This window comes from Coregonus clupeaformis, chromosome 19, assembly GCF_020615455.1.
Source record: "Coregonus clupeaformis isolate EN_2021a chromosome 19, ASM2061545v1, whole genome shotgun sequence".
In the NCBI taxonomy this organism is placed as follows: domain Eukaryota; kingdom Metazoa; phylum Chordata; class Actinopteri; order Salmoniformes; family Salmonidae; genus Coregonus; species Coregonus clupeaformis.
Window position 1 is genome coordinate 58,158,187 of NC_059210.1, and position 27,362 is coordinate 58,185,548.

At 45.6% G+C, this 27,362-nt stretch overlaps 1 protein-coding gene across 1 annotated transcript in view; it reads right to left on the reverse strand.

Annotated features, from left to right (window-relative positions):
* Window positions 1–463: 463 nt before the first annotated feature.
* Window positions 464–27,362, reverse strand: part of LOC121551883 (deleted in malignant brain tumors 1 protein-like) — a 56,143-nt gene continuing 29,244 nt past the window's right edge. Inside the window, 16 exon segments of the mRNA XM_045205122.1 lie at window positions 464–854; window positions 984–1,062; window positions 1,317–1,476; window positions 1,821–2,069; window positions 2,930–3,081; window positions 3,751–3,962; window positions 4,316–4,627; window positions 5,347–5,466; window positions 15,643–15,765; window positions 16,051–16,362; window positions 19,127–19,225; window positions 19,696–20,007; window positions 23,368–23,466; window positions 23,841–23,977; window positions 23,979–24,150; window positions 26,922–27,020. Coding sequence (XP_045061057.1) covers window positions 835–854; window positions 984–1,062; window positions 1,317–1,476; window positions 1,821–2,069; window positions 2,930–3,081; window positions 3,751–3,962; window positions 4,316–4,627; window positions 5,347–5,466; window positions 15,643–15,765; window positions 16,051–16,362; window positions 19,127–19,225; window positions 19,696–20,007; window positions 23,368–23,466; window positions 23,841–23,977; window positions 23,979–24,150; window positions 26,922–27,020 — 2,657 coding nt within the window. The 3' untranslated portion in view covers window positions 464–834.

A 27,362-nucleotide genomic window follows, 5' to 3' on the forward strand; every position in this document is an offset into this window, starting at 1 on the left:
AAAATAAACATGAAATAAAATCAACACATTAACCCACCTTAACAAACCATCAAAACCAAAGAGACTGCCATCATTAATCAATATATCACACAAATAATGGAAGAAAAACATCTAGCAATCACCATCAAAGAAAATAAACAGCTTCAAAGCAATAATCAAACATGTTTGAAGGCTATGGTTTTAAATTCCCAATGCAGCCGTTTTTTATATCAATATCAAATCATTTCTAGGTAACAATTAAGTAACTTACTGTAATAGCTTTCCAATAAAATGGGCAAAAATAGCTTTTAAGCAAAAAAACATTTCTCAAGCAAGAATTTTGCTAGGGCTGTCTGGGAGTGGTCTGAGTGGAGATGGGAAAACTGAAAACTAATTGTTATTGACAGAGAGGTTTGGAATTCTCTTTGTTATTGGTCTATTAACCAATTTACCTCATTGCGATGTTACCATGGAAAGCCGAAACTCCCGCCAATGCAAACCTGCTGATTAGAAGGTTCTGTGTAGATTGTATTTTCAACCAGCAACTATCAGGAAATAACAGTGATATCATTTTTTCACGCTTTTACAGTGTTAATTTCATGAGCTGTTGTACAATATGATTTTAAAAATCTGGAAAAACAGAATTTTGACTGGGCCATTAAGGCTGCAGAAAAAGGGAAACACCTCTAAGAGGGCTGAATGTCTGGGTATGGATACTTCTTGCAACAATGAAACACAAAGACAATATACAATAGTCACAAAACACAGCCAGAGAGATACATGAAAAAGTAAATTCAAAAGTAGAAGGACATTGAATCAGATACCCTAACGACTCACTACTGCACCTCCCAAGGCTCAGTCCAGACTCCAAGTCCCTGGAAGTCAAACAGAGAGAAACTGTTTACTTTGTGTGTGTGTGTGACTGTGTGTGTGTCCCATATCATCATCAACACTGTCCGCGTGATTGGCAGCCAGGTTGTTGTTGGTAGAGGTTTAATACTCACAGCTGATTGGACCGATGGTGACGGGATTAAGGGGGACGGAACTGGAGATGGAACGGGATCTCCTTCGCCTAGAACACAACTGTGGAAAGAAACCAAATTGTTTTAGAAGGGTAAGAGAGTACTGCACCAGAGAGACTAGACAGAGAGAGAGAGAAGTGGAACAGACAGACAGAGATTGATGAAGAGTCCATGGCCAGTATTCACAAAGGATCTCAGGAGTGCTGATCAAGGATCAGGTTACACCTCTAATTCACCATGATCTAAAAGGCCAAACTGATCCGAGATCAGCGCTCCTACTCTGAAACGCTTTGTGAATACGGGCCAAGGACTCACTGGAGAGCAGGAGGAGGTCCTCTGGTCACACAGGCTGAGACTGCAGTGCAGGAAGACGTCCCGGTAGTCCCCCTGGAACAGAAACAGCAGCGCAGAGAAGCGAGCCTCGAGTGATGAGCCACTCTCCTCCACCCTGACCTGGGTATGATCACTAGGACATCTGGGGAACAGAGAGGGAGGACCAGGGTTTAACTCATACACAGCTACAAAAATACACAACCAAAAATGGGACCTGATGCCTCTCTGCTTTGCACTCATATCAGCATAAAACAAATTGATTGGGTGTAAGGCACATGAGGTGTGCTTGTACATCAAGTTGCCTCGTGCTACAGTCCTATGGGCCGTCTGGCTCGGACAAGTCCACTCACAAATATACACAGACATATAGCCAAGCACAAACACACACACTCACAGGCCATCATTGTAAATAATAATTTATTCTTAACAGACTTTCTTAATTTACTTGCTTTGTTCAGTCTATAAACTATAAAGAAGCATAAATACTTGTTCTGAATGATGAAATATCTCATAGGGTCGTCAGGGTTGGGGGAATGAGTGGCGTAGCAGTTGTCCAGGACAACCACAAATCGCTCCGTCTCCGTCTCCTTGACGGACACGCCCACATGCAGAGCGGAGCCCAGTGGCAGAGTGACTCTCTGACCCGCTGGGTAAGGCTCTGTGTAGTTGGAGTTGTGGTACAGAGACATGCAGGCTGACGCCTTGGAGCCAATACCTGAAACTCCACCCTCCACCCTGGATCCAAGAGAACAAGCTAAGACAAATGTATTTTATTTATGACAAAGTTACAAAGCTGTAGCTTGTTATGTGCATATTTGTCTGCATTTAATAACAACAAGATTGGATGTGTAAAATGCCATGAAAAAAAACAACATTATAAATATTTCCAGATATCTGACTGACTATTGTTAGAATCCTGAACTAATCAGGGTGTAACACAGATGGGGCGGGACTACAATGTTACATTTACATTTACATTTTAGTCATTTAGCAGACGCTCTTATCCAGAGCGACTTACAGGAGCAATTAGGGTTAAGTGCCTTGCTTAAGGGCACATCGACAGATTTTTCACCTAGTTGTGGTGTGTTGTGGTGTGTTGTGTTGTGATGTGGTGTGGTGTGTTTTGTGGTGTGTTGTGATGTGTTGTGGTGTGATGTGTTGTGGTGTAGTGTGTTGTGGTGTGTTGTGTTGTGATGTGGTGTGGTGTGTTTTGTGGTGTGTTGTGATGTGTTGTGGTGTGGTGTGGTGTAGTGTGTTGTGGTGTGTTGTGTTGTGATGTGGTGTGGTGTGTTTTGTGGTGTGTTGTGATGTGTTGTGGTGTGGTGTGTTGTGATGTGTTGTGGTGTGTTTTGTGATGTGTTGTGGTGTGGTGTGGTGTGTTGTGTTGTGATGTGGTGTGGTGTGTTTTGTGGTGTGTTGTGATGTGTTGTGGTGTGGTGTGGTGTGTTGTGTTGTGATGTGGTGTGGTGTGGTGTGTTTTGTGGTGTGTTGTGATGTGTTGTGTTGTGTTGTGTTGTGGTGTGTTGTGTAGTGTGTTGTAGTGTGTTGTGTTGTGATGTTTGTATTGTTTTCTGTAAAGTGACGTCTCCACTCACGGTAGGTAGGGTACGACGGCCACATCTAGGCTGCTCTCTGTGTCTAGCGGATAGGCACAGGAGAAAGGTATGCTCACGGGTCGGGTGAAGGAGACATTGTGCACATGGTAGATGAATAAACTGTTGGAGTAGATGGCATGGGTGCTGTTGGTCTGGAACATAGATGAAGAGAGGACAGTTGGGAGGACAGTTGGGATGACATTAACAAAATGCTCTGTGGACATAATATAATATAATATAATATAATAAAATATAATAAAATATAATAAAATATAATAAAATAAAATATAATAAAATAAAATATCATATCATATAATATCATATAATATCATATAATATCATATAATAAAGACCTGGTCATGTCTCCCTGAAGTGTGGAAATTATTATTCACATGACACATTATTCATGTGTAGAGCCAGGAGTTTGTCCAGACCACCTGGCCAGTTTCAGAGAGGCAGGCAGCAAGGTTTAGACAAACTCCCACAGTTGTAAACAAAAAGCTAGGCTAGAAGCATGGGTAAATAATGTCTAGACGCTTTTTTCCAGTGTAGATTAAGTTAATGAATTGCCTAGCTGGGCTGTGGGACAGTGGATGCGCATTGATAATTCAAATGGAATTGTGAAAATGATTTCCCCCCAGGATTATCGGGAATAACTAACAGCTATCAACCATTCAGCATCCCAGATCTGAATTTACATTTTTCTAAATATTAATTAACAACTGACAGATACAGTATGAACTGCCCTTCAGTTGAAGTTAATTGATCGTAAGAAGAGAGAATATTGAAAAGGGACAGAAGTCAGTGTTCTCACTCCTCACCGTCAACGTGTTTCCACAGCTGCCCTCCCTGCGCTCCACCTGGAACCACACTGTTCCGTTAGCCTCCTGATGGGAGGAGCAGCGGAGGTCAGCCAGGTGAGCAGAGAACGCGTTCAGACCTGCAGTCTCCAGACCAGCCCGGCTGAGACCCACCTCTAGGAGGCTCCGCCCACACACCAGCTCTGGGCCTGAGATGGAAGGACGCTCTGAGTCTGAGAAAAAATGGGAGGAGGGTAAGAAAGTGAGGAATGAGAGAGAAGAGAGAAAAGGTATACATTTAGGGAGTAATTCACCTGAAGTCAACATGAGCCTGGGTACTTTAAGCCCATAACCATGTGTGTGTTTAAGACTACCAAGAAAACACTGTGTGACCCCCCCCCCAACAAGAAAAATAATATGGAAAAGAAACGACAGGCCCTGGTTATAGCCAAGGCCCGGAATTGACCCTGGTCTAAAAATAAGACACCAGAATGGTGATCTAACTATATCCATAAAGCCTTAAAGAAGTTCTTGATTGAATGATAAAAAATCATGAATATAGATCATTAAAGAATGATACTCCTACCTGAACAGACGACACCAGCATCTTCACCATGATTACAGTTATGTCTCCCAAACCCATTGTGACTGCACCTTGTGAGATTAGATTCGCTGCCTGTACATCCAACGTCATCCATCCATATTGTCCCGTTCCCCTGTCCGAAGTGGGCTTCAGGTGGTGCAGACAGAGCTTCCCCACAGCCCAGCTGTCTACACACCACCTGGGCGTCACTCAAGTCCCACGAGTCATCACACACCGTCCCCCAGCTACCACTGTGGTAGACCTCCACTCTCCCAGAGCAGGAGTTAGGACCGTTGACCAATCTGATCGGGGCATCTGACAAAGTAAAAAAAAAAGAAGAAAAAAAACAGAATGACTTATTGTAACAGCTAGACGTCACAGCCTGCGGTGTTCAATTCATTACCAAGTGCAGGTCGCCATCTGCTGTTGTGGCTAGAATCTCCAGTTTTGCACATTATTATTTTCTAGCTATTTTACCCATCACTGTGCGTGAATACCAAACTGTGAGTACAGCCCTTGTTTGTCAATGTTTTACTGACAAAGTTGTCAATAGTTAAATCATATTTTTGTCATTCTTACAGCACTTATGTATCTCGTTTTTTAATGCTAGCTCTGTAACATTGTTAGCTACATTTTACCAGTCATTGTTAGCAGGCTATTCTTGTAGCTAGCTACCTGTATTTTCGTTTCAGTCATTGTATTATTACAGTATCTTGTTTCATTAATATGTGCCTTTTCCTAGTATTGATGCCATTGTATTCATGTTTATTATTTCCAGACCACATTGTGATCTGGATAAATGGATAGTTCACTAGATAATCATAGCTGGGTGATAATCTCCAATCAACAATAAAGAACCCTAAACTGAGGAATTGTCTCTCTCACCATCTCTCCAATAGGAAGGAGAACAATCTCCATATCTCTGCCTACTCAAACCAGTATAATAGTCTCAGAGGCTTCAGCCCTTTTCAACACTTATCCAAGTTACAATTTAATTGTAAGTGCATTTTACACAAGACTTTCTTAACACTCACCTTGCCACGCTGTCATTGGTGTAATTGCTGTGGTGTTACCAGCCAATGTGGTTGTTTGGATTGTTGGTCCTGCTGTTTCTGTTGTGGTGTTCCAGTAGAAAGGTGGTGATGTTGACAGAGCTAAAGACAGGAGTTCAGTACAAATGTACCTTATATGTCATTTGGTCAGGAAAACCTCTGCATTAACAAGAACACCATTGATCTGACAATACCACTTATAATACCAATTAAGCTGCATCAGACAAGGTTTTAACCTGCAGAGGTGGAGGTGGGATATGGGAAGGTGAGGCACGAGAGAAAGAGACAGATTCACAACAGAACACAACAGAACACAACAGAACACAACAGAACACAACAGCTATTATGTGGCTATTTTCTGAACTGCAGAAACAGAATATTAGATTATCTATGTAAGGGGTTTTCAAACGTTTCTAGCCCAGGGACCCCTGCCCAGGCAAACAGGTGACCCAGGGACCCCCGCTCAGGCAAACTGGCGACCCAGGGACCCCCGCCAGGCAAACCGGCGACCCAGGGACCCCCGGCAGGCAAACCGGTGACCCAGGGACCCCCGCCAGGCAAACCGGCGACCCAGGGACCCCCATCATATGTTAGAAGAAGAAAAACATTCACGTCTTGTCTTATCATCAGGTGAATGATAATGGCAAATAGAAGTTAATCAACATTTTAAAATGAATAGATTTGGTAGACAGTTCAATTATTTTGACCTCCTCACAGGAAGAGGAAGTGTAAACTAGCCTATTAGCTAGAATGATATAGTGCATTCGGAAAGTATTCAGACCCCTTGACTTTTTCCACATTTTATACAGGTATGCCAAGCTTGTAGCGTCATACCCAAGAAGACTAGAGGCTGTAATCGCTGCGAAAGGTACTTCAACAAAGTACTGAGTATAGGATCTGAATACTTATGTAAATGTGATATTTCCATTTTTGCTTTGTCATTATGGGGTAGTGTGTGTAGACTGATGAGGGGAAAAAAACAATCTAATCAATTTTAGAATAAGGCTGTAACGTAACAAAATGTGGAAAAAGTCAAGGGGTCTGAATACTTTTCCGAATGGCAGTGGAGAAAATGTTGCTGTTGTAAAGCACATTTTCTGCAATTCTATACATTTTTTCATTGAGCTGAGAGCAAATTTAGCAGTTTAAAAACGAATGGGCATGTGCCTTGAATGCCCAGTATGGGGAATTTTTTATTCTCCCTGACTGTCTAGCTTTTATTTGATTGTTAGTTCTCAAAGATGGTATTATTTAAGCATACATATAGTTCAATATATTTTCTGCTTTCTATCTAGTTTTGGTCGTACGTTTTTTCCGTCCTGAAAATTCCTACTTAGATGGCCTGCCTAAGAATTTTCTATACAGAAACCCCCCTGTAATTAGTGCAAAGACTGTAATTTCCTCCATATTAAAGGGGAATTCAAGATTTTGGCAATGAAGCTATTTATCTACTTTCCCAGAGTCTGATTAACAGGAACAGCTAGCATGCTAACTGTTCTTGTAGACGTCCAGTCATTGCGCTAACGCTAGTTAGCATTGGCTTGTGAAACTACCTCTAACCTCCTTCATACTGGACACAGAGACATGAAAATGGTCTCCACGATTGTATTATGTTACAGCTAGCGATACTCATAAAATAAATATTTTCCCCTACAAAAAAATTCCCTCCCCAAAATTGTTTGACAAAAAGATACCCCCACAAATTACCAGTACCTCGGGCCGCGGACCCCAGTTTGATAACCACAAATCAATGTTATTTTTAAGAATAGTCAAATTCACGACAGCTAGATCATGTAGGAGTCTGCAAATAAAGCTGATGATAACCAAAAATTCGGAACAGCTGATGTTCTCATCTGTCTGGTAGTGGAATTGTGATGAGTGGGATGGAAGGAGTCAGGCGCAGGAGGGTAATCACCGAATACAGAGTTTATTCCTTCGTTACACAAAATACGCTGGAATAGCGACAAACGAAATAGGCACAGGGGAAACTATCTACCCTGGCAATACACTGTAACGGTATCTCCATACAATACATAGGCACAGGGGAAATATCTACCCTGGCAACAAAATGGTACGAGTAGCTCCACCGAGCTACACTACTCTCACATTCAAACAATCACCCACAAGGACAAGGGGGCAGAGGGAACACTTATACACGGACTGATGAGGGGATTAGAACCAGGTGTGTGTGATTGACGACAAGACAAATGTGATGATGATAATATGGGGCGGCAGTGGTTAGTATGCCGGTGACGACGAAAGCCGAAGCCTGCCCAAACAAGGAGGGGAGGCAGCCTCGGCGGAAGTCGTGACAGTACCCCCCCCTTGACGCGCAGCTCCAGCAGCGCACCGACCCCGGCCTCGGGGACGGCCAGGAGGACGCGGTGCAAAGCGAGTTGGATGGCGACAGTGGAAATCCCGCAACAGCGAGGGATCGAGGATATCCCTCACCGGGACCCAGCACTGTTCCTCCGGACCGTACCCCTCCCACTCCACGAGGTACTGAAGGCCCCCCACCCGACGTCTTGAATCCAGGATGGAGCGGACAGAGTATGCCGGGGCCCCCTCGATGTTCAGAGGAGGTGGAGGAACCTCCCATACCTCAGACTCCTGGAGCGGACCAACCACACCCGGCCTGAGGAGAGACACATGAAACGAGGGGTTAATACGGTAATCAGGGGGGAGTAACAACCTATAAGTGACCTCGTTGATTCTCCTCAGGACTTTGAACGGCCCCACAAACTGCGGGCTCAGCTTCCGGCAGGGCAGGTGGAGGGGCAGATTCCGGGTCGAGAGCCAGACCCGATCCCCCGGTACGAAGACTTGGGCCTCACTGCGGTAACGGTCAGCGTTGTCCTTCTGACGACGCACGGCGCGCTGGAGGTGAACATGGGCAGCGTCCCACGTCTCCTCCACGCGCCGAAACCAGTCATCCACCGCAGGAGCCTTGGTCTGGCTCTGGTGCCACGGTGCCAGAACCGGTTGGTAACCTAAAACACATTGGAATGGTGTTAGGTTAGTAGAGGAGTGGCGGAGAGAGTTCTGGGCATATTCTGCCCATGGCAAGATTACCGACCACTCCCCCGTCCTGTCCTGGCAGTAGGACCGCAGGAACTACCACCTGCCCAGACATTCCATGAACGCCTTCCAAACCTTGGACGTGAACTGGGGACCTCGGTCGGACACTATATCCTCTGGCACCCCGTAGTGCCGGAAAAGTGAGTAAACAGGGCCTCCGCAGTCTGCAGGGCCGTTGGGAGACCGGGCAGAGGAAGGAGGCGGCAGGACTTGGAAAAGTGGTCCACAACGACCAGTATGGTGGTGGTACCTTGGGAGATGGGAAGATCAGTCAAAATAATCTATACAAAGTTGAGACCATGGTCGTTGTGGAACTGGTAAAGGTTGTAACTTACCCGCTGGGAGGTGCCTAGGTGCCTTACTCTGGGCGCACACCGAGCAGGAGGAGACGTACACCCTCACGTCCTTAGCCAATGAGGCCACCAGTACTTTCCGATCAAGCAGCGCACTGTACGACCGATACATGGGTGACCAAGGAGGGTGACATGTGTGCCCAGAAGGTCAGATGATCACGGATAAGAGCAGGCACGTACCACAGCCCAGCTGGACACTGAGGTGGAGATGGATCTGTGCGTAATGCCTGCTCTTTATCCGCGTCCATCGCCCTGTATGACACAGAGGAGAGGCCCAGAGACAACACCCCCATACTCCCGGCCTCCTGCATTGTGGCGCCGGTAGTATGGGGGTGTTGTCTCTGGGCCTCTCCTCTGTGTCATACTGTGTGTCTGCCTTCACGTTCATCGTACCCGGTGTGACGTCACGAGAGGCTACACAGCTTTCAGCGGGATTGCTCAAGTAGTGCAAGGAGACAAGGTTCAAACAAAACAAGGATTTTATTATAGGTCTTGGGAAATTAACGAAAATATAACAAAATTCTGTTCTCTTGTGGCTCTTTAAGGGTTAACAGTTCAGGGATGTCTCTTCCACATCCAAAATCATAATTCTCACTCGCTCAGATAACTTTTCCCCAGCCTTACTGTAGTCCACGTTGCAGCTAGTGGCCAACCCAGCAAAAAGTCCTTCCAAATGTCTCTCACGTATTTCCACAGGTGCATATATCCAAAGGTGAGTATTTCCCAAAGGTAAGTATCTCCAAATCCTTATATTCCTCATGGAAGTGGACGTGCAGCACTCTTGTCCTCCAGAGAGCCCAGGTTGGAGACTGTGTCTCTTCCCTTCCCAAACCTTCAGCTCATCAGCTCCTCATTTGTTTCAGCTGCGTGGGAAGATTGGCCATAGAGGGGTGGAGTTCCCGACCATACCAGCAGATGGAGCCATAGCTGTCTGGGTTTGCAGCCACCTCAGGGGGATGTAACGTCCCTCCAGGACACAGCCTCTCGTGACATCACACATCCCCCTCCTCGGGACCGACGTCCTCGTCGGGGTAAAGGCAGCGAAGAAGGCATCACGCCGGGAGAGGGCGTCCGCATTGCCGTGGTGCTTGCCAGACTGCTCTCTCTTCAACTCCTCCAACTCTAGGACCAGGGACTCAGCCTCCTGTTGTCTCTCCTTGAGTTTCTTACTGAACGCATCAGCCTTGGTTTTAGCAGAGTTTAGCTTCTGTTGAGCAGCTTTCAGTTCCTTCTCTCTCTCTGCCTCCGCATTCTTCATCTTGTTCTCCAACACCTTGTACTTCTCCTCTGCCTTCTTCTGGACCTCCTTACTACTGCGCAGGGTCTCCTCACACTCCTCGATGGTCCTGCGCAGCCTCTCCAGCTCCTCCTGTTGCTTAGGAAGGAGCTCTGTTGGAGTTTAGCCTGGAGGATATCTAACTCTTCTGTCTTCATGTCTAACTGTTGCTTTAACAAACGATACCTCTCAGCGGTCCCCTTCAGACCAGACAGTTCTTTGTCCAGATTCTGTAGCTCCGTCTCTGTGTCGGTCTGGGCACCTGCCATCCCTATCAGAGCCCGGGCGGGAGTGAGTAACTCGGAGGATTGCACCGGAGCCTTCCCAGGATGAGTCTTGCCTCTCCGTTTCCGAGGTACTCGGGTTATCCTCTCCTGAGACTCTCTCCAGAGTGGGTAAAAGGCTGGGCAGTCTCGTCCAATTAGGACAGGGACGGGAGGGAATCAACCACCCCCCCGCCGTCGTGTGTATGGTTCCCCGTGTGCTGGTCATTGTAAGTTCAGTAATGGGGTATTCTCTGGTGTCCCCATGGACACAGGAAACTGGGAGGACTTTCCCCGGGGGTCAGACACGTTGGGCCCACCAAATCCTTACGCACCAGGGTGGCCCGGCTACCAGAATCCAGTAAGGCCTCCACATCATGGTGATTCACAGTTACCGGGCAGGTGGGGGGTCGATCTGGGCCGCCATCTACGACTCCCAAGAGCGAGGCAAAACGGTGTGTGGGTGCTGAGCTGGAGGACTCCGCAGTGGGCATAGGTTCATCGGCTGGTTTCCCACACTGCCAGGAGATATGTCCCATCTCCCCACACCGGTAACACTGTCGAGTTTCCCCCCTCCTGGTGTACTCTTCTTGGACCCGCCTGGTTTCTGGCTCCCCCTGGAGCCGGGATAAGTCCTGACGTGGCTGGGTTCGAGACCTTGGGGTCCTTTGGACGGGTTCTTCCCATTTGTGGTGGGGCTGCCCTCCTGGGGTCTTTTTCGGGAAGCATTCAGCATCTCCGCTGTGGCCTGGTACTTTTCCACAGCTTCCACGGTCAGATCAGCCGTGGTCAAGGCCTGTTGACTGATGAACCGTTTTTGCCTCATAAGGCAGGGCGCGTAGGTAACGATCCACCACAACGGCCTCCACCACCGCCGCTGCTGTATTCCTCTGCGGATCCAGCCATTTCCTTGCGATTCGGACAAGTTCATGCATCTGCGCCCGAGGAGGTTGGTCTGGTTGGAAGGTCCAGCTGTGAAAGCGCTGGGCCATACCAAACTTTGTGAGTCCATATCTGCTGAGGATCTCAGACTTCAGGGCATCATAGTCAGTAACCTGGTCAGGGCCCAGGTCCCGGACAGCATTCAGCGATTCCCCGGTTAGGAAGGGGGGCTAACAGACCAACCCACTGTTGCTTGGGCCAGGCTTCCCCTAGTGGCCGTGGCCTCAAATGCATGCAGGTATGCCTCAATGTCATCGGTAGCTCCCATCTTAGATATAAAGTCACTTGCCTTTATTGGCGGGTATTTTGGACCACCCTCTGTCTCTGCAACTGCAATTCCTCTGCCTTCAGAAGGTTGGCTTTCTTTTGCTCCTCCAAGAGAGCCACGTTTGCTTGCATCTGGGCTTGCTGGCCAGCAACAAGGGCTTTCAATATGTCCTCCATTTCAGTCGGCGGGGAGCCTACGGCCAACTTGGAAAACTGGGTGATCAAACCTTCGGTATCCTCCTCTGACATGCACTATTAACGCTTGAGCGTGCCCGTATTCTCCACCATCTGTGACGTCACGAGAGGCTACACAGCTTTCAGCGGGATTGCTCAAGTAGTGCAAGGAGACAAGGTTCAAACAAAACAAGGATTTTATTATAGGTCTTGGGAAATTAACGAAAATATAACAAAATTCTGTTCTCTTGTGGCTCTTTAAGGGTTAACAGTTCAGGGGATGTCTCTTCCACATCCAAAATCATAATTCTCACTCGCTCAGATAACTTTTCCCCAGCCTTACTGTAGTCCACGTTGCAGCTAGTGGCCAACCCAGCAAAAGTCCTTCCAAATGTCTCTCACGTATTTCCACAGGTGCATATATCCAAAGGTGAGTATTTCCCAAAGGTAAGTATCTCCAAATCCTTATATTCCTCATGGAAGTGGACGTGCAGCACTCTTGTCCTCCAGAGAGCCCAGGTTGGAGACTGTGTCTCTTCCCTTCCCAAACCTTCAGCTCATCAGCTCCTCATTTGTTTCAGCTGCGTGGGAAGATTGGCCATAGAGGGGTGGAGTTCCCGACCATACCAGCAGATGGAGCCATAGCTGTCTGGGTTTGCAGCCACCTCAGGGGGATGTAACGTCCCTCCAGGACACAGCCTCTCGTGACATCACACCGGAATGTATGATGGTGTAAAATCAAACCGGATGAAGATTAGGGCCCACCTGCTCTGGCGAGATTTCAGCCTCCTCACTGCCCAGATGTACTCCAGGTTACGGTGGTCCGTCCAGATGAGGAAAGGGTGTTTCGCCCCTTCGAGCCAATGCCTCCACACGGTCAAAGCTCGGACAACAGCCAATAGCTCCCGATCACCAACGTCGTAGTTCTGCTCCGCCGGGCTGAGCTTCTTAGAGAAGAAGGCACATGGGCGGAGCTTGGGTGGCATGCCCGAGCGTTGGGACAGGACAGCGCCTATCCCTACCTCGGATTCATCCACCTCCACTACGAATGGTAGTGATGGATTGGGGTGGGTCAGTACCGGGACTGTGGTGAACAGACTCCGCAGTCTCCTGAAGGCCAGGTCAGCCTCAGCAGACCAGCGGAGCCGGGACGACCCACCCTTCAACAGGGATGTAATGGGAGCTGCGACCTTGCCAAAGCCCCGGATAAACCTCCGATAGTAGTTGGCAAAGCCCAGAAAGCGCTGCACCTTCTTAACCGTGGTGGGAGTCGGCCAATTACGCACGGCTGAAATGTGATCCCCCTCCATCTCCACCCCTGAGGTGGTAATGCGGTATCCGAGGAAGAAGACGGACTGCTGGAAAAACATACACTTCTCTGCCTTGGCATAAAGGTCATTTTCCAACAGTCGGTCCAGCACTTTGCGAACCAGGGACACATGCTCGGCGCGCGTAGCGGAATACACCAGAATGTCATCGATGTAGACCACTACACCGCGACCAAGCATGTCCCAAAACACCTCGTTCACAAAGGACTGGAAGACGGATGGAGCATTCATCAATCCGTAGGGCATCACCAGGTATTCACAATGCCCCGTGGTTGGGCTGAATGCTGTCTTCCACTCATCCCCCTCCCGAACACGCACCAGGTTGTACACACTCCTGAGATCTAATTTGGTGAAGAAGCGCCCCATGCTTTGACTCGATCACTGACGGAATGAGGGGGAGAGGATAACTAAATCTGATCGTCTCCTTGTTCAGTGGTCGATAATCAATGCAAGGGCACAAAGAAGAAACTCGAGGAGGCAGGTGAAGTGGAGGGACGTATATACCCCTGGCGCAGGGACTCGGTGACGTATGTTTCCATAGCCGCCGTTTCAGCCTGCGACAGGGGGTACACATGACTCCTGGGAGGTACAGCGTCTACCCGGAGGTTTATCGCGCAATCCCCCGCCCGATGAGGTGGTAACTTGGTAGCCTGCGTCTTTGAAAACGTATGCGCCAAATCGAGGTATTTGGGGGGAATAGGCACGGTGGAGGTACTGTGTGGACTTTCCACCGTGTTTGCACCAACGGAAACACCTAGACACCTACCCTGACACTCTCGCAACCACCCCGTGAGAACCCTCTGCGGCCATGAGAAGGTGGGGTTGTGGAGTGCTAACCAAGGGATACCTAATACCACAGGGAAAGCAGGGGACTCAATAATAAAAAAAGTAATCTGCTCACAATGAGTCTCCTGGTAATCATGGTGACTGGTGCAGTAACTTCTTGAACAAACCCGGACCCTAATGGTCGACTATCAAGTGCTCTGATGGGGAGTGGAATGGATAGGGGAACCAATGAAATACCTAGACGGCGTGAGAATGTCCTGTCCATAAAGTTCCCAGCTGCGCCTGAATCGACTAGCACCTTACACTGGGGAACTACCATGTGATCGGGAAAGTAGATGGGTAGGGTACAGTGCGCAGCAGAGGGCTCTGAACCAGTGTGGGTGTTCGATACCTGGGGTGATGCGAAAGTGCCCTGCCTGCCGCCTCCAGACCCAAAAGAGTGTTGACGACTCTGTGTAGTGTACTGTCGCTGTCGTCCTCCGCTCTCTCGGATGGCGGCTCCACCGAGCTCCATCAGCTCGGGATCCGAGTCGGCCGGGGTGGGAATGAGCAGACCCCTTCCAGGACGTCCTCTGGCTGCCAGCAGGTTGTCCAAATGGATGGCCATGTCCACCAGTTGCGTGAAAGACAACATGATGTCCCGGCAAGCTAGCTCCCGTCGGACGTCCTCCCGCAGATGGCACTGGAAATGGTTGATAAGGGCCCGCTCGTTCCACCCAGATCCCGCTGCCAGAGTCCGAAACTCCAAAGCGAAGTCCTGCGTGGTCCTCGTCCGCTGCCTCAGGTGGACCAGCCGCTCGCCCGCCTCTCGACCTTAGGGCGGGTGATCGAAGACCGCCCGAAAGAGGCGACCGAACTCCCCGTAGTTCTCCAACGCGGCTCCTCCTTCGTTCCACACCACGTTGGCCCACTCCAGGGCTTTCCCCGAGAGGCAGGAGACGAGGCCGGACATCTTCTCCCGCTCCGATGGGGCCGGCCTGATGCTGGAGAAATAGAGCTCCAGTTGGAGGAGGAATCCTTGGCAGAGAGCCGCCGTCCCGTTGAACTCCCGTGGTCTGGATATCTGGATCCCTCCGGGTGCTGGGGTGTGGGTGGCTGGATCCGGTTGACCAGCTGGTCTCGACAGATCGGGTCCTCTCCTCTCCAGGTGTAGGACGACCTGAAGAACTCGATCCATTGCTTCTCCCAAGCTGGCCAGCATTGTGGAATGCTCCTGGACCCGTGCCACGACTCCAGGCATGCGCTCCTCTTCCGCTGACTCCATAGTGCGGGTGGGTGATTCTGTGAGAGTGTGATTTGAAGGAGTCAGGCGCAGGAGGGTAAATCACAGAATACAGAGTTTATTCCGTAGGACACAGTTACGCTGGATAGCGTCAACAAAATACAGGCACACAGGGAACAATATCCCCGGAAATACAAGGTACGGGTAGCTCAACCGAGCTACACTCAACTCACAATAAACAATCACCCACAAGGACAAGGGAGAACACTCATACATGTACTAATGAGGGGATATGAACCAGGTGTGTGTAATTGACAAGACAAGACAAATGGAATGATGAGATATGGAGCGGCAGAGGCTAGTAGGCCAGTGACGACGAACGCCGAAGCCTGCCCGAACAAGGAGGGGAGGCAGCTTCGGAGGAAGTCGTGACAGTCTGTGTGCCAAAGCACAACCTGTTTGTGCAACCCTGTCTTTAAGTGCAATGTTAAGTGTAATATGTCTTGAAGTGTAATTTTACACAAAAACAAGACAGCACTTTCTAAAAATAGAAGAATGAAATGCAGAAAAAAATTTGTTTTCCTCTTACCTTGCCACCCTGGCGTGGAGTTAACTACCGATGTGGTTGTTGGGTAGATTGGTCCTCGTGTCTCTGTTGTATTATTCCAGTAGATTGGTGGTGCTGCTGTGGTGTTGCTGCCACCTGACGAAGCTATAAACCGGAGTTCAGAACAATCTTACTTCATGGTCTTAAAAAACTACAGGCTCTAGTGGAGGTTGGGCCAAAACAACAACTATGGCCCCAGGTTATAACCAGGGCCCAGAGTTATAGCCAGGGCCCAAAGTGTAACTTGCCCAGAGTGTAATTTGATCAGAAAAAAACTTTGGGCCGTAATCAAATCATAATGCACAAGATTGATGGTAATCTAACAGTATCCATGAAGTTAAAAAGAGTACAGAATTATAAAGAAGGTTAGTTAAAGAACGATACTCCTACCTGAACAGACAACACCCGCGTCTTCACCATGATTACAGTTGTGTGACCCAAACCCTAGGTGGCCACACTGGGTGAGAGAAGACTCCCTTCCAGAACAGAGAACATCATCCAACCATATCTGTCCATTCCCCTGTCCGAAGTGGGCTTCAGGTGGTGCAGACAGAGCTTCCCCACAGCCCAGCTGTCTACACACCACCTGGGCGTCACTCAAGTCCCACGAGTCATCACACACCGTCCCCCAGCTACCACTGTGGTAGACCTCCACTCTCCCAGAGCAGGAGTTAGGACCGTTGACCAATCTGATCAGGGCATCTGACAAAGAAATTAATTCCCTTCAGTCAAGTTACAACTTTGTCGGATTTGTAGGTGCATTTTACACAAGAAGAGCAAACTTTCTACAGATAAAAAGGATGGAATGCAAAAAAACTCAATGTCTGTGTCCGAATACCCATGCTTGCGTCCTAAACAGTAGTCCGTTTGAGTATGCGAAAAAAAAGTTTAATAGTATGCAACATTTCAAAAATCAAGTATATTTTAAATGCCTGGATGTCATGCTACGTTCGGCTTTGACAACAGCTGATCAATTCGATATGGGGATGCGCCACCGAAATCAACGAATAGCGGGAAACAATGCAATCGCGCATGATGCGTTCTCAGTATTCAAAAATAAAATGTTGTATATTATGTGAATTTTCAAAAATCGAGTATGGTTTAAATGCCAGGACATTATACTGATTTCGGCTGTTCATCTAGTAGAATTCGATGCACACTTTTCAAAATGTTCTACAGCTGCACCATCGAGAGCATCTTGACTGGCTGCATCACCACTTGGTATGGGAAATGCACCGCCCTTGACCACAAAGCGCTACAGAGGGTGGTACGGACAGCCCAGTACATCACAGAGGCCGAGCTCCCGGCCATCCAGGACCTCTATATCAGGCGGTGTCAGAGGAAGGCCCAACAAATTGTTCTAAGCTGTCATATGGAATTGTTTTAAGATGGTCATTTGACTATTTTATTTATTTTTAGGTATAATTTTTAAAAATAAAATAATAATTTGATTAAATATTGAATTAGGCTTTTACTACTATAATGGAAACATATTGAATAACACATTCATAAATGGCAAAAAAAGACAGTAAAATTTTTTATAATTAGGAATAAGGTTTTGAAGTGTCTGTCCCATATCTAGGAGATCTAAGAAAGCTCAGGATATATATATATATATATATATATATATATATATATATATGTATATATATATATATATACACACACTGCATTCGGAAAGTATTCAGACCCCTTGACTTTTTCCACATTTTGTTACGTTACATCCTTATTCGAAAATTGATTAAATACTTCTTCCCCCTCATCAATTTACACGCAATACCCCATAATGATAAAGCAAAAACTGTTTTTGTGAAATGTTATCAGATTTATAAAATAAAAAACCCGGAAGTATCACATTTCCATAAGTATTCAGACCCTTTACTCAGTACTCTGCTGAAGCACCTTTGGCAGCGATTACAGCCTTGAGTCTTCTTACGTATGACGCTACAAGCTTGGCACACAGAGTTCCTCTGTGGAGATGGGAGAACCTACCAGAAGGACAACCATTTCTGCAGTACTCCACCAATTAGGCCTTTATGGTAGAGTGGCCAGACGGAAGCCACTCCTCCGTAAAAGGCACATGACAGCCCCCTTGTAGTTGCCAAAAGGCACCTAAAGGACTCTCAGACCATGAGAAACAAGATTCTCTGGTCTGATGAAACCAAGATTAAACTCTTTGGCCTGAATGCCAAGCGTTACGTCTGGAGGAAACCTGGCACCATACCTACGGTGAAGCATGGTGGTGGCATGTTTTTCAGTGGCAGGGACTGGGAGACTAGTCAGGATCGAGGGAAAGATGAACGGAGCAAAGTACAGGGAGATCCTTGATGAAAACCTGCTCCAAAGCGCTCAGGACCTCAGACTGGGGCCAAGGTTAATCTTCCAACAGGACAAAAACACTAAGCACACAGCCAAGACAATGCAGGGCGGCAACAATGTCATACTCTTTCTGACCAGACGGCACCAGATAGATACGCTACGCATACGGAGACAGAGGGGCACTGTTTCGTTGGCTCGGATGCTTTATCCAGTGAGATACATAAAGCCTCTTGAGAATTGAAGGAAATGTATGAAACACAGAGAGATGAAAGACAAAAGAATGTGTATGTTAAATCTTTTATTTGGCAATTTCTTTGGGAGCCTGGCTTCCCTTGGCATCCATGAATACACGCCACTGTGTACTACGCTATTTGATTTAAATTATATATATATGTAGCTCAATTGGTAGAGCATGGCGCTTGTAACACCAGGGTAGTGGGTTCGATCCCCAGGACCACCCATACGTAAAAATGTATGCACACATGACTGTAAGTCGCTTTGGATAAAAGCGTCTGCTAAATGGCATATTATTATTATTATTATTATAACACTTTGGTTTCACTAATAATATGTTGAAATGGAACCAAATTATATTTTTCTGTCTTCAGTCCTTTTTAAATATGATAGATGGACTATGTGGGCTATGGTATAGGTCGAATGTGATAGTCTGCCTATACCCGCCTTAGTATGCCTATAACTCCATTCCTATTGTATTCAGAGTTTAGATAAATTAAACAAATTGGAAATGAGCTATTATCAGGCTGGTTAATGCGATGCATGTCTGTTGAATTTGGAAAACTTCACCTGCACTCGGCCCCGCCCCATCTACGCAGCCAGTCAGGAGCCTCTACTGCGTTGCGGCTGTAGCATACTGCATACTGCATACTTCTTATTAAATGGTACGTGCTAAAGAGTATGCAACGATGAGTACATAGTATGCAGTTTAAGTATGTAGTACGCTAGTATAGGTATTCGGACAGGGCAAGCATCTGGGTGTGATTCTACATCTGCATTGCTGTTTGGGGTTTTAGGCTGGGTTTCTGTATAGTACTTTGTGATGTCTGCTGATGTAAAAAGGGCTTTATAAATAAATTGGATTGATTGATTGATTGATCTTGCCACTCTGTTATTGGTTCTGTGGAGTTACCTGCCAATGTGGTTGTTTGGTTGGTTGGTCGGGCTGTTCCTGTTGTGGTGTTCCAGTAGGTAGGTGCTGCTGCTGTGGTGTGGCTGCCACCTGATGGAGCTAAAGACAGGAGTTCAGTACAAACTTACTTTACACAATTTTATAATAATAAAGTCCCTAGTGGAGGTTGGGTTATAAAGGGATGGGGAGAAGTGGAGGTTGGGTTATAACGGGATGGGGAGAAGTGGAGGTTGGGTTATAAAGGGATGGGGAGAAGTGGAGGTTGGGTTATAAAGGGATGGGGAGAAGTGGAGGTTGGGTTATAAAGGGATGGGGAGAAGTGGAGGTTGGGTCCAAATAGAATAAACATTTAAAAAATGAGGAAAATTAATACATGAACGAGAATAGGACATTTCCTAAAGAAAATGTGTGCTTGCTTGTCTTGACGTATTTATGGTTGTGAAATCAGTTGTTGTGGGGTTTAAACCATAAGACACCAGGATGGTGATCTACCTGTATCCAGAAAACCTTTACTAAGGTTGTTGATCGAAAAATAATTGATAAAGAAGCTTAAAAAACAATACTCCTACCTGAACAGATGACACCAGCGTCTTCATGATGTCCACAGTTGTGTAATCCAAACTCATTGTGACTGCACCTTGTGAGATTAGACTCGCTGCCTGTACATATAACGTCATCCAGCCAGATCGTCCCGTTCCCCTGTCCGAAGCGGGCTTCAGGTGGTGCAGACAGAGCTTCCCCACAGCCCAGCTGTCTACACACCACCTGGGCGTCACTCAAGTCCCACGAGTCATCACACACCGTCCCCCAGCTACCACTGTGGTAGACCTCCACTCTCCCAGAGCAGGAGTTAGGACCGTTGACCAATCTGATCGGGGCATCTGACAAAGAAATGAATTCCCTTCAGTCAAGTTACAACTTTCTACAGATAAAAAGGATGGAATGCAAAAAAAACTAAATGTCTGTGTCCGAATACCCATGCTTGCGTCCTAAATAGTAGTCCGTTTGAGTATGCAAAAAAAAAAGTTTAATAGTATGCAACATTTCAAAAATCAAGTATATTTTAAATGCCCGGATGTCATGCTAAGTTCGGCTTTGACAACAGCTGATCAATTCGATATGGGGATGCGCCACCGAAATCAACGAATAGCGGGAAACAATGCAATCGCGCATGATGCATTCTCAGTATTCAAAAATAAAATGTTGTATATTATGTGAATTTTCAAAAATCGAGTATGGTTTAAATGCCAGGACATTAAATCAAATCAAATCAAATCAAATCAAATTTTATTGGTCACATGCGCCGAATACAACAGGTGCAGACATTACAGTGAAATGCTTACTTACAGCCCTTAACCAACAGTGCATTTATTTTAAACAAAAAAGTAAGAATAAAACAACAACAAAAAAGTGTTGAGAAAAAAAGAGCAGAAGTAAAAATAAAGTGACAGTAGGGAGGCTATATATACAATAGAATAAAGTGACAGTAGGGGAGGCTATATATACAGGGGGGTACCGTAGCATAGTCAATGTGTGGGGGCACCGGCTAGTTGAGGTAGTTGAGGTAATATGTACATGTGGGTAGAGTTAAAGTGACTATGCATAAATACTTAACAGAGTAGCAGCAGCGTAAAAAGTATGGGGGTGGGGGCAGTGCAAATAGTCCGGGTAGCCATGATTAGCTGTTCAGGAGTCTTATGGCTTGGGGGTAGAAGCTGTTGAGAAGTCTTTTGGACCTAGACTTGGCACTCCGGTACCGCTTTGCCGTGCGGTAGCAGAGAGAACAGTCTATGACTAGGGTGACTGGAGTCTTTGACAATTTTGAGGGCCTTCCTCTGACACCGCCTGGTATAGAGGTCCTGGATGGCAGGGAGCTTTGCCCCTGTGATGTACTGGGCCGTACGCACTACCCTCTGTATTTCGGCTGTTCATCTAGTAGAATTCGATGCACACTTTTCAAAATGTTCTACAGCTGCACCATCGAGAGCATCTTGACTGGCTGCATCACCACTTGGTATGGGAAATGCACCACCCTTGACCGCAAAGCGCTACAGAGGGTGGTACGGACAGCCCAGAACATCACAGAGGCCGAGCTCCCGGCCATCTAGGACCTCTATATCAGGCGGTGTCAGAGGAAGGCCCAACAAATTGTTCTAAGCTGTCATATGGAATTGTTTTAAGATGGTCATTTGACTAATTTATTTATTTTTAGGTATAATTTTTTAAAATAAAATAATAATTTGATTAAATATTGAATTAGGCTTTTACTACTATAACCCATAGAAACACATTGAATAACACATTCATAAATGGCAAAAAAAGACAGTAAAAAATAAATCATAAGGAATAAGGTTTTGAAGTGTCTGTCCCATATCTAGGAGATCTAAGAAAGCTCAGGATATATATATATATATATATATATATATATATATATACACACACTGCATTCGGAAAGTATTCATACCCCTTGACTTTTTCCACATTTTGTTACGTTACATCCTTATTCGAAAATTGATTAAATACTTCTTCCCCCTCATCAATTTACACGCAATACCCCATAATGATAAAGCAAAAACTGTTTTTGTGAAATGTTATCAAATTTATAAAATAAAAAACCCGGAAGTATCACATTTACATAAGTATTCAGACCCTTTACTCAGTACTCTGCTGAAGCACCTTTGGCAGCGATTCCAGCCTTGAGTCTTCTTACGTATGACGCTACAAGCTTGGCACACAGAGTTCCTCTGTGGAGATGGGAGAACCTACCAGAAGGACAACCATTTCTGCAGTACTCCACCAATTAGGCCTTTATGGTAGAGTGGCCAGACGGAAGCCACTCCTCAGTAAAAGGCACATGACAGCCCCCTTGGAGTTGCCAAAAGGCACCTAAAGGACTCTCAGACCATGAGAAACAAGATTCTCTGGTCTGATGAAACCAAGATTAAACTCTTTGGCCTGAATGCCAAGCGTTAAGTCTGGAGGAAACCTGGCACCATCCCTACGGTGAAGCATGGTGGTGGCATGTTTTTCAGTGGCAGGGACTGGGAGACTAGTCAGGATCGAGGGAAAGATGAACGGAGCAAAGTACAGGGAGATCCTTGATGAAAACCTGCTCCAAAGCGCTCAGGACCTCAGACTGGGGCGAAGGTTAATCTTCCAACAGGACAAAAACACTAAGCACACAGCCAAGACAATGCAGGGCGGCAACAATGTCATACTCTTTCTGACCAGACGGCACCAGATAGATACGCTACGCATACTGAGACAGAGGGGCACTGTTTCGTTGGCTCGGATGCTTTATCCAGTGAGATACATAAAGCCTCTTGAGAATTGAAGGAAATGTATGAAACACAGAGAGACGAAAGACAAAAGAATGTTTATGTTAAATATTTTATTTGGCAATTTCTTTGGGAGCCTGGCTTCCCTTGGCATCCATGAATACACGCCACTGTGTACTACGCTATTTGATTTAAATTATATATATATATGTAGCTCAATTGGTAGAGCATGGCGCTTGTAACGCCAGGGTAGTGGGTTCGATCCCCAGGACCACCCATACGTAAAAAATGTATGCACACATGACTGTTAGTCGCTTTGGATAAAAGCGTCTGCTAAATGGCATATTATTATAATATTATTATAACACTTTGGTTTCACTAATAATATGTTGAAATGGAACCAAATTATATTTTTCTGTCTTCAGTCCTTTTTAAATATGATAGATGGACTATGTGGGCTATGGTATAGGTTGAATGTGATAGTCTGCCTATATCCGCCTTAGTAGGCCTATAACTCCATTCCTATTGTATTCAGAGTTTAGATAAATTAAACAAATTGGAAATTAGCTATTATCAGGCTGGTTAATGCGATGCATGTCTGTTGAATTTGGAAAACTTCACCTGCACTCGGCCCCGCCCCATCTACGCAGCCAGTCAGGAGCCTCTACTGCTATGCGGCTGTAGCATACTGCATACTGCATACTTCTTATTAAATGGTACGTGCTAAAGAGTATGCAACGATGAGTACATAGTATGCAGTTTAAGTATGTAGTACGCTAGTATAGGTATTCGGACAGGGCAAGCATCTGGGTGTGATTCTACATCTGCATTGCTGTTTGGGGTTTTAGGCTGGCTTTCTGTATAGTACTTTGTGATGTCTGCTGATGTAAAAGGGCTTTATAAATACATTGGATTGATTGATTGATTGATCTTGCCACTCTGTTATTGGTTCTGTGGAGTTACCTGCCAATGTGGTTGTTTGGTTGGTTGGTCGGGCTGTTCCTGTTGTGGTGTTCCAGTAGATAGGTGGTGCTGCTGTGGTGTGGCTGCCACCTGATGGAGCTAAAGACAGGAGTTCAGTACAAACTTACTTTACACAATTTTATAATAATAAAGTCCCTAGTGGAGGTTGGGTTATAAAGGGATGGGGAGAAGTGGAGGTTGGGTTATAAAGGGATGGGGAGAAGTGGAGGCTGGGTCCAAATAGAATAAACATTTAAAAAATGAGGAAAATGAATACATAAACGAGAATAGGACATTTCCTAAAGACAATGTGTGCTTGCTTGTCTTGACGTATTTATGGTTGTGAAATCAGTTGTTGTGGGGTTTAAACCATAAGACACCAGGATGGTGATCTACCTGTATCCAGAAAACCTTTACTAAGGTTGTTGATCGAAAAATAATTAATAAAGAAGCTTAAAAAACAATACTCCTACCTGAACAGATGACACCAGCGTCTTCATGATGTCCACAGTTGTGTAATCCAAACCCATTGTGACTGCACCTTGTGAGATTAGACTCGCTGCCTGAACATATAACGTCATCCAGCCAGATCGTCCCGTTCCCTGTCCGAGCGGGCTTCAGGTGGTGCAGACAGAGCTTCCCCACAGCCCAGCTGTCTACACACCACCTGGGCGTCACTCAAGTCCCACGAGTCATCACACACTGTCCCCCAGCTACCATTGTGGTAGACCTCCACTCTCCCAGAGCAGGAGTCAGGACCGTTGACCAATCTGATCGGGGCATCTGACAAAGAAATTAATTCCCTTCAGTCAAGTTACAACTTTGTCGGATTTGTAGGTGCATTTTACACAAGAAGAGCAAACTTTCTACAGATAAAAAGGATGGAATGCAAAAAAACTAAATGTCTGTGTCCGAATACCCATGATTGCGTCGTAAATAGTAGTCAGTTTGAGTATGCAAAAAAAAAAGTTTAATAGTATGCAACATTTCAAAAATCAAGTATATTTTAAATGCCCGGATGTCATGCTAAGTTCGGCTTTGACAACAGCTGATCAATTTGATATGGGGATGCGCCACCGAAATCAACGAATAGCGGGAAACAATGCAATCGCGCATGATGCATTCTCAGTATTCAAAAATAAAATGTTGTATATTATGTGAATTTTCAAAATCGAGTATGGTTTAAATGCCAGGACATTATACTGATTTCGGCTGTTCATCTAGTAGAATTCGATGCACACTTTTCAAAATGTTCTACAGCTGCACCATCGAGAGCATCTTGACTGGCTGCATCACCACTTGGTATGGGAAATGCACGCGCCTTGACCGCAAAGCGCTACAGAGGGTGGTACGGACAGCCCAGTACATCACAGAGGCCGAGCTCCCGGCCATCCAGGACCTCTATATCAGGCGGTGTCAGAGGAAGGCCCAACAAATTGTTCTAAGCTGTCATATGGAATTGTTTTAAGATGGTCATTTGACTATTTTATTTATTTTTAGGTATAATTTTTTTAAATAAAATAATAATTTGATTAAATATTGAATTAGGCTTTTACTACTATAACCCATAGAAACACATTGAATAACACATTCATAAATGGCAAAAAAAAGACAGTAAAAAAATTAATCATAAGGAATAAGGTTTTGAAGTGTCAGTCCCATATCTAGGAGATCCAAGAAAGCTCAGGAAATATATATATATATATATATATATATATATATATATATATATATATATATATATATACACACACTGCATTCGGAAAGTATTCAGACCCCTTGACTTTTTCCACATTTTGTTACGTTACATCCTTATTCGAAAATTGATTAAATACTTCTTCCCCCTCATCAATTTACACGCAATACCCCATAATGATAAAGCAAAAACTGTTTTTGTGAAATGTTATCAGATTTATAAAATAAAAAAACCCGGAAGTATCACATTTCCATAAGTATTCAGACCCTTTACTCAGTACTCTGCTGAAGCACCTTTGGCAGCGATTACAGCCTTGAGTCTTCTTACGTATGACGCTACAAGCTTGGCACACAGAGTTCCTCTGTGGAGATGGGAGAACCTACCAGAAGGACAACCATTTCTGCAGTACTCCACCAATTAGGCCTTTATGGTAGAGTGGCCAGACGGAAGCCACTCCTCCGTAAAAGGCACATGACAGCCCCTTGTAGTTGCCAAAAGGCACCTAAAGGACTCTCAGACCATGAGAAACAAGATTCTCTGGTCTGATGAAACCAAGATTAAACTCTTTGGCCTGAATGCCAAGCGTTACGTCTGGAGGAAACCTGGCACCATACCTACGGTGAAGCATGGTGGTGGCATGTTTTTCAGTGGCAGGGACTGGGAGACTAGTCAGGATCGAGGGAAAGATGAACGGAGCAAAGTACAGGGAGATCCTTGATGAAAACCTGCTCCAAAGCGCTCAGGACCTCAGACTGGGGCCAAGGTTAATCTTCCAACAGGACAAAAACACTAAGCACACAGCCAAGACAATGCAGGGCGGCAACAATGTCATACTCTTTCTGACCAGACGGCACCAGATAGATACGCTACGCATACTGAGACAGAGGGGCACTGTTTCGTTGGCTCGGATGCTTTATCCAGTGAGATACATAAAGCCTCTTGAGAATTGAAGGAAATGTATGAAACACAGAGAGACGAAAGACAAAAGAATGTTTATGTTAAATCTTTTATTTGGCAATTTCTTTGGGAGCCTGGCTTCCCTTGGCATCCATGAATACACGCCACTGTGTACTACGCTATTTGATTTAAATTATATATATATATGTAGCTCAATTGGTAGAGCATGGCGCTTGTAACGCCAGGGTAGTGGGTTCGATCCCCAGGACCACCCATACGTAAAAATGTATGCACACATGACTGTAAGTCGCTTTGGATAAAAGCGTCTGCTAAATGGCATATTATTATTATTATTATTATAACACTTTGGTTTCACTAATAATATGTTGAAATGGAACCAAATTATATTTTTCTGTCTTCAGTCCTTTTTAAATATGATAGATGGACTATGTGGGCTATGGTATAGGTCGAATGTGATAGTCTGCCTATACCCGCCTTAGTATGCCTATAACTCCATTCCTATTGTATTCAGAGTTTAGATAAATTAAACAAATTGGAAATGAGCTATTATCAGGCTGGTTAATGCGATGCATGTCTGTTGAATTTGGAAAACTTCACCTGCACTCGGCCCCGCCCCATCTACGCAGCCAGTCAGGAGCCTCTACTGCGTTGCGGCTGTAGCATACTGCATACTGCATACTTCTTATTAAATGGTACGTGCTAAAGAGTATGCAACGATGAGTACATAGTATGCAGTTTAAGTATGTAGTACGCTAGTATAGGTATTCGGACAGGGCAAGCATCTGGGTGTGATTCTACATCTGCATTGCTGTTTGGGGTTTTAGGCTGGGTTTCTGTATAGTACTTTGTGATGTCTGCTGATGTAAAAAGGGCTTTATAAATAAATTGGATTGATTGATTGATTGATCTTGCCACTCTGTTATTGGTTCTGTGGAGTTACCTGCCAATGTGGTTGTTTGGTTGGTTGGTCGGGCTGTTCCTGTTGTGGTGTTCCAGTAGGTAGGTGCTGCTGCTGTGGTGTGGCTGCCACCTGATGGAGCTAAAGACAGGAGTTCAGTACAAACTTACTTTACACAATTTTATAATAATAAAGTCCCTAGTGGAGGTTGGGTTATAAAGGGATGGGGAGAAGTGGAGGTTGGGTTATAACGGGATGGGGAGAAGTGGAGGTTGGGTTATAAAGGGATGGGGAGAAGTGGAGGTTGGGTTATAAAGGGATGGGGAGAAGTGGAGGTTGGGTTATAAAGGGATGGGGAGAAGTGGAGGTTGGGTCCAAATAGAATAAACATTTAAAAAATGAGGAAAATTAATACATGAACGAGAATAGGACATTTCCTAAAGAAAATGTGTGCTTGCTTGTCTTGACGTATTTATGGTTGTG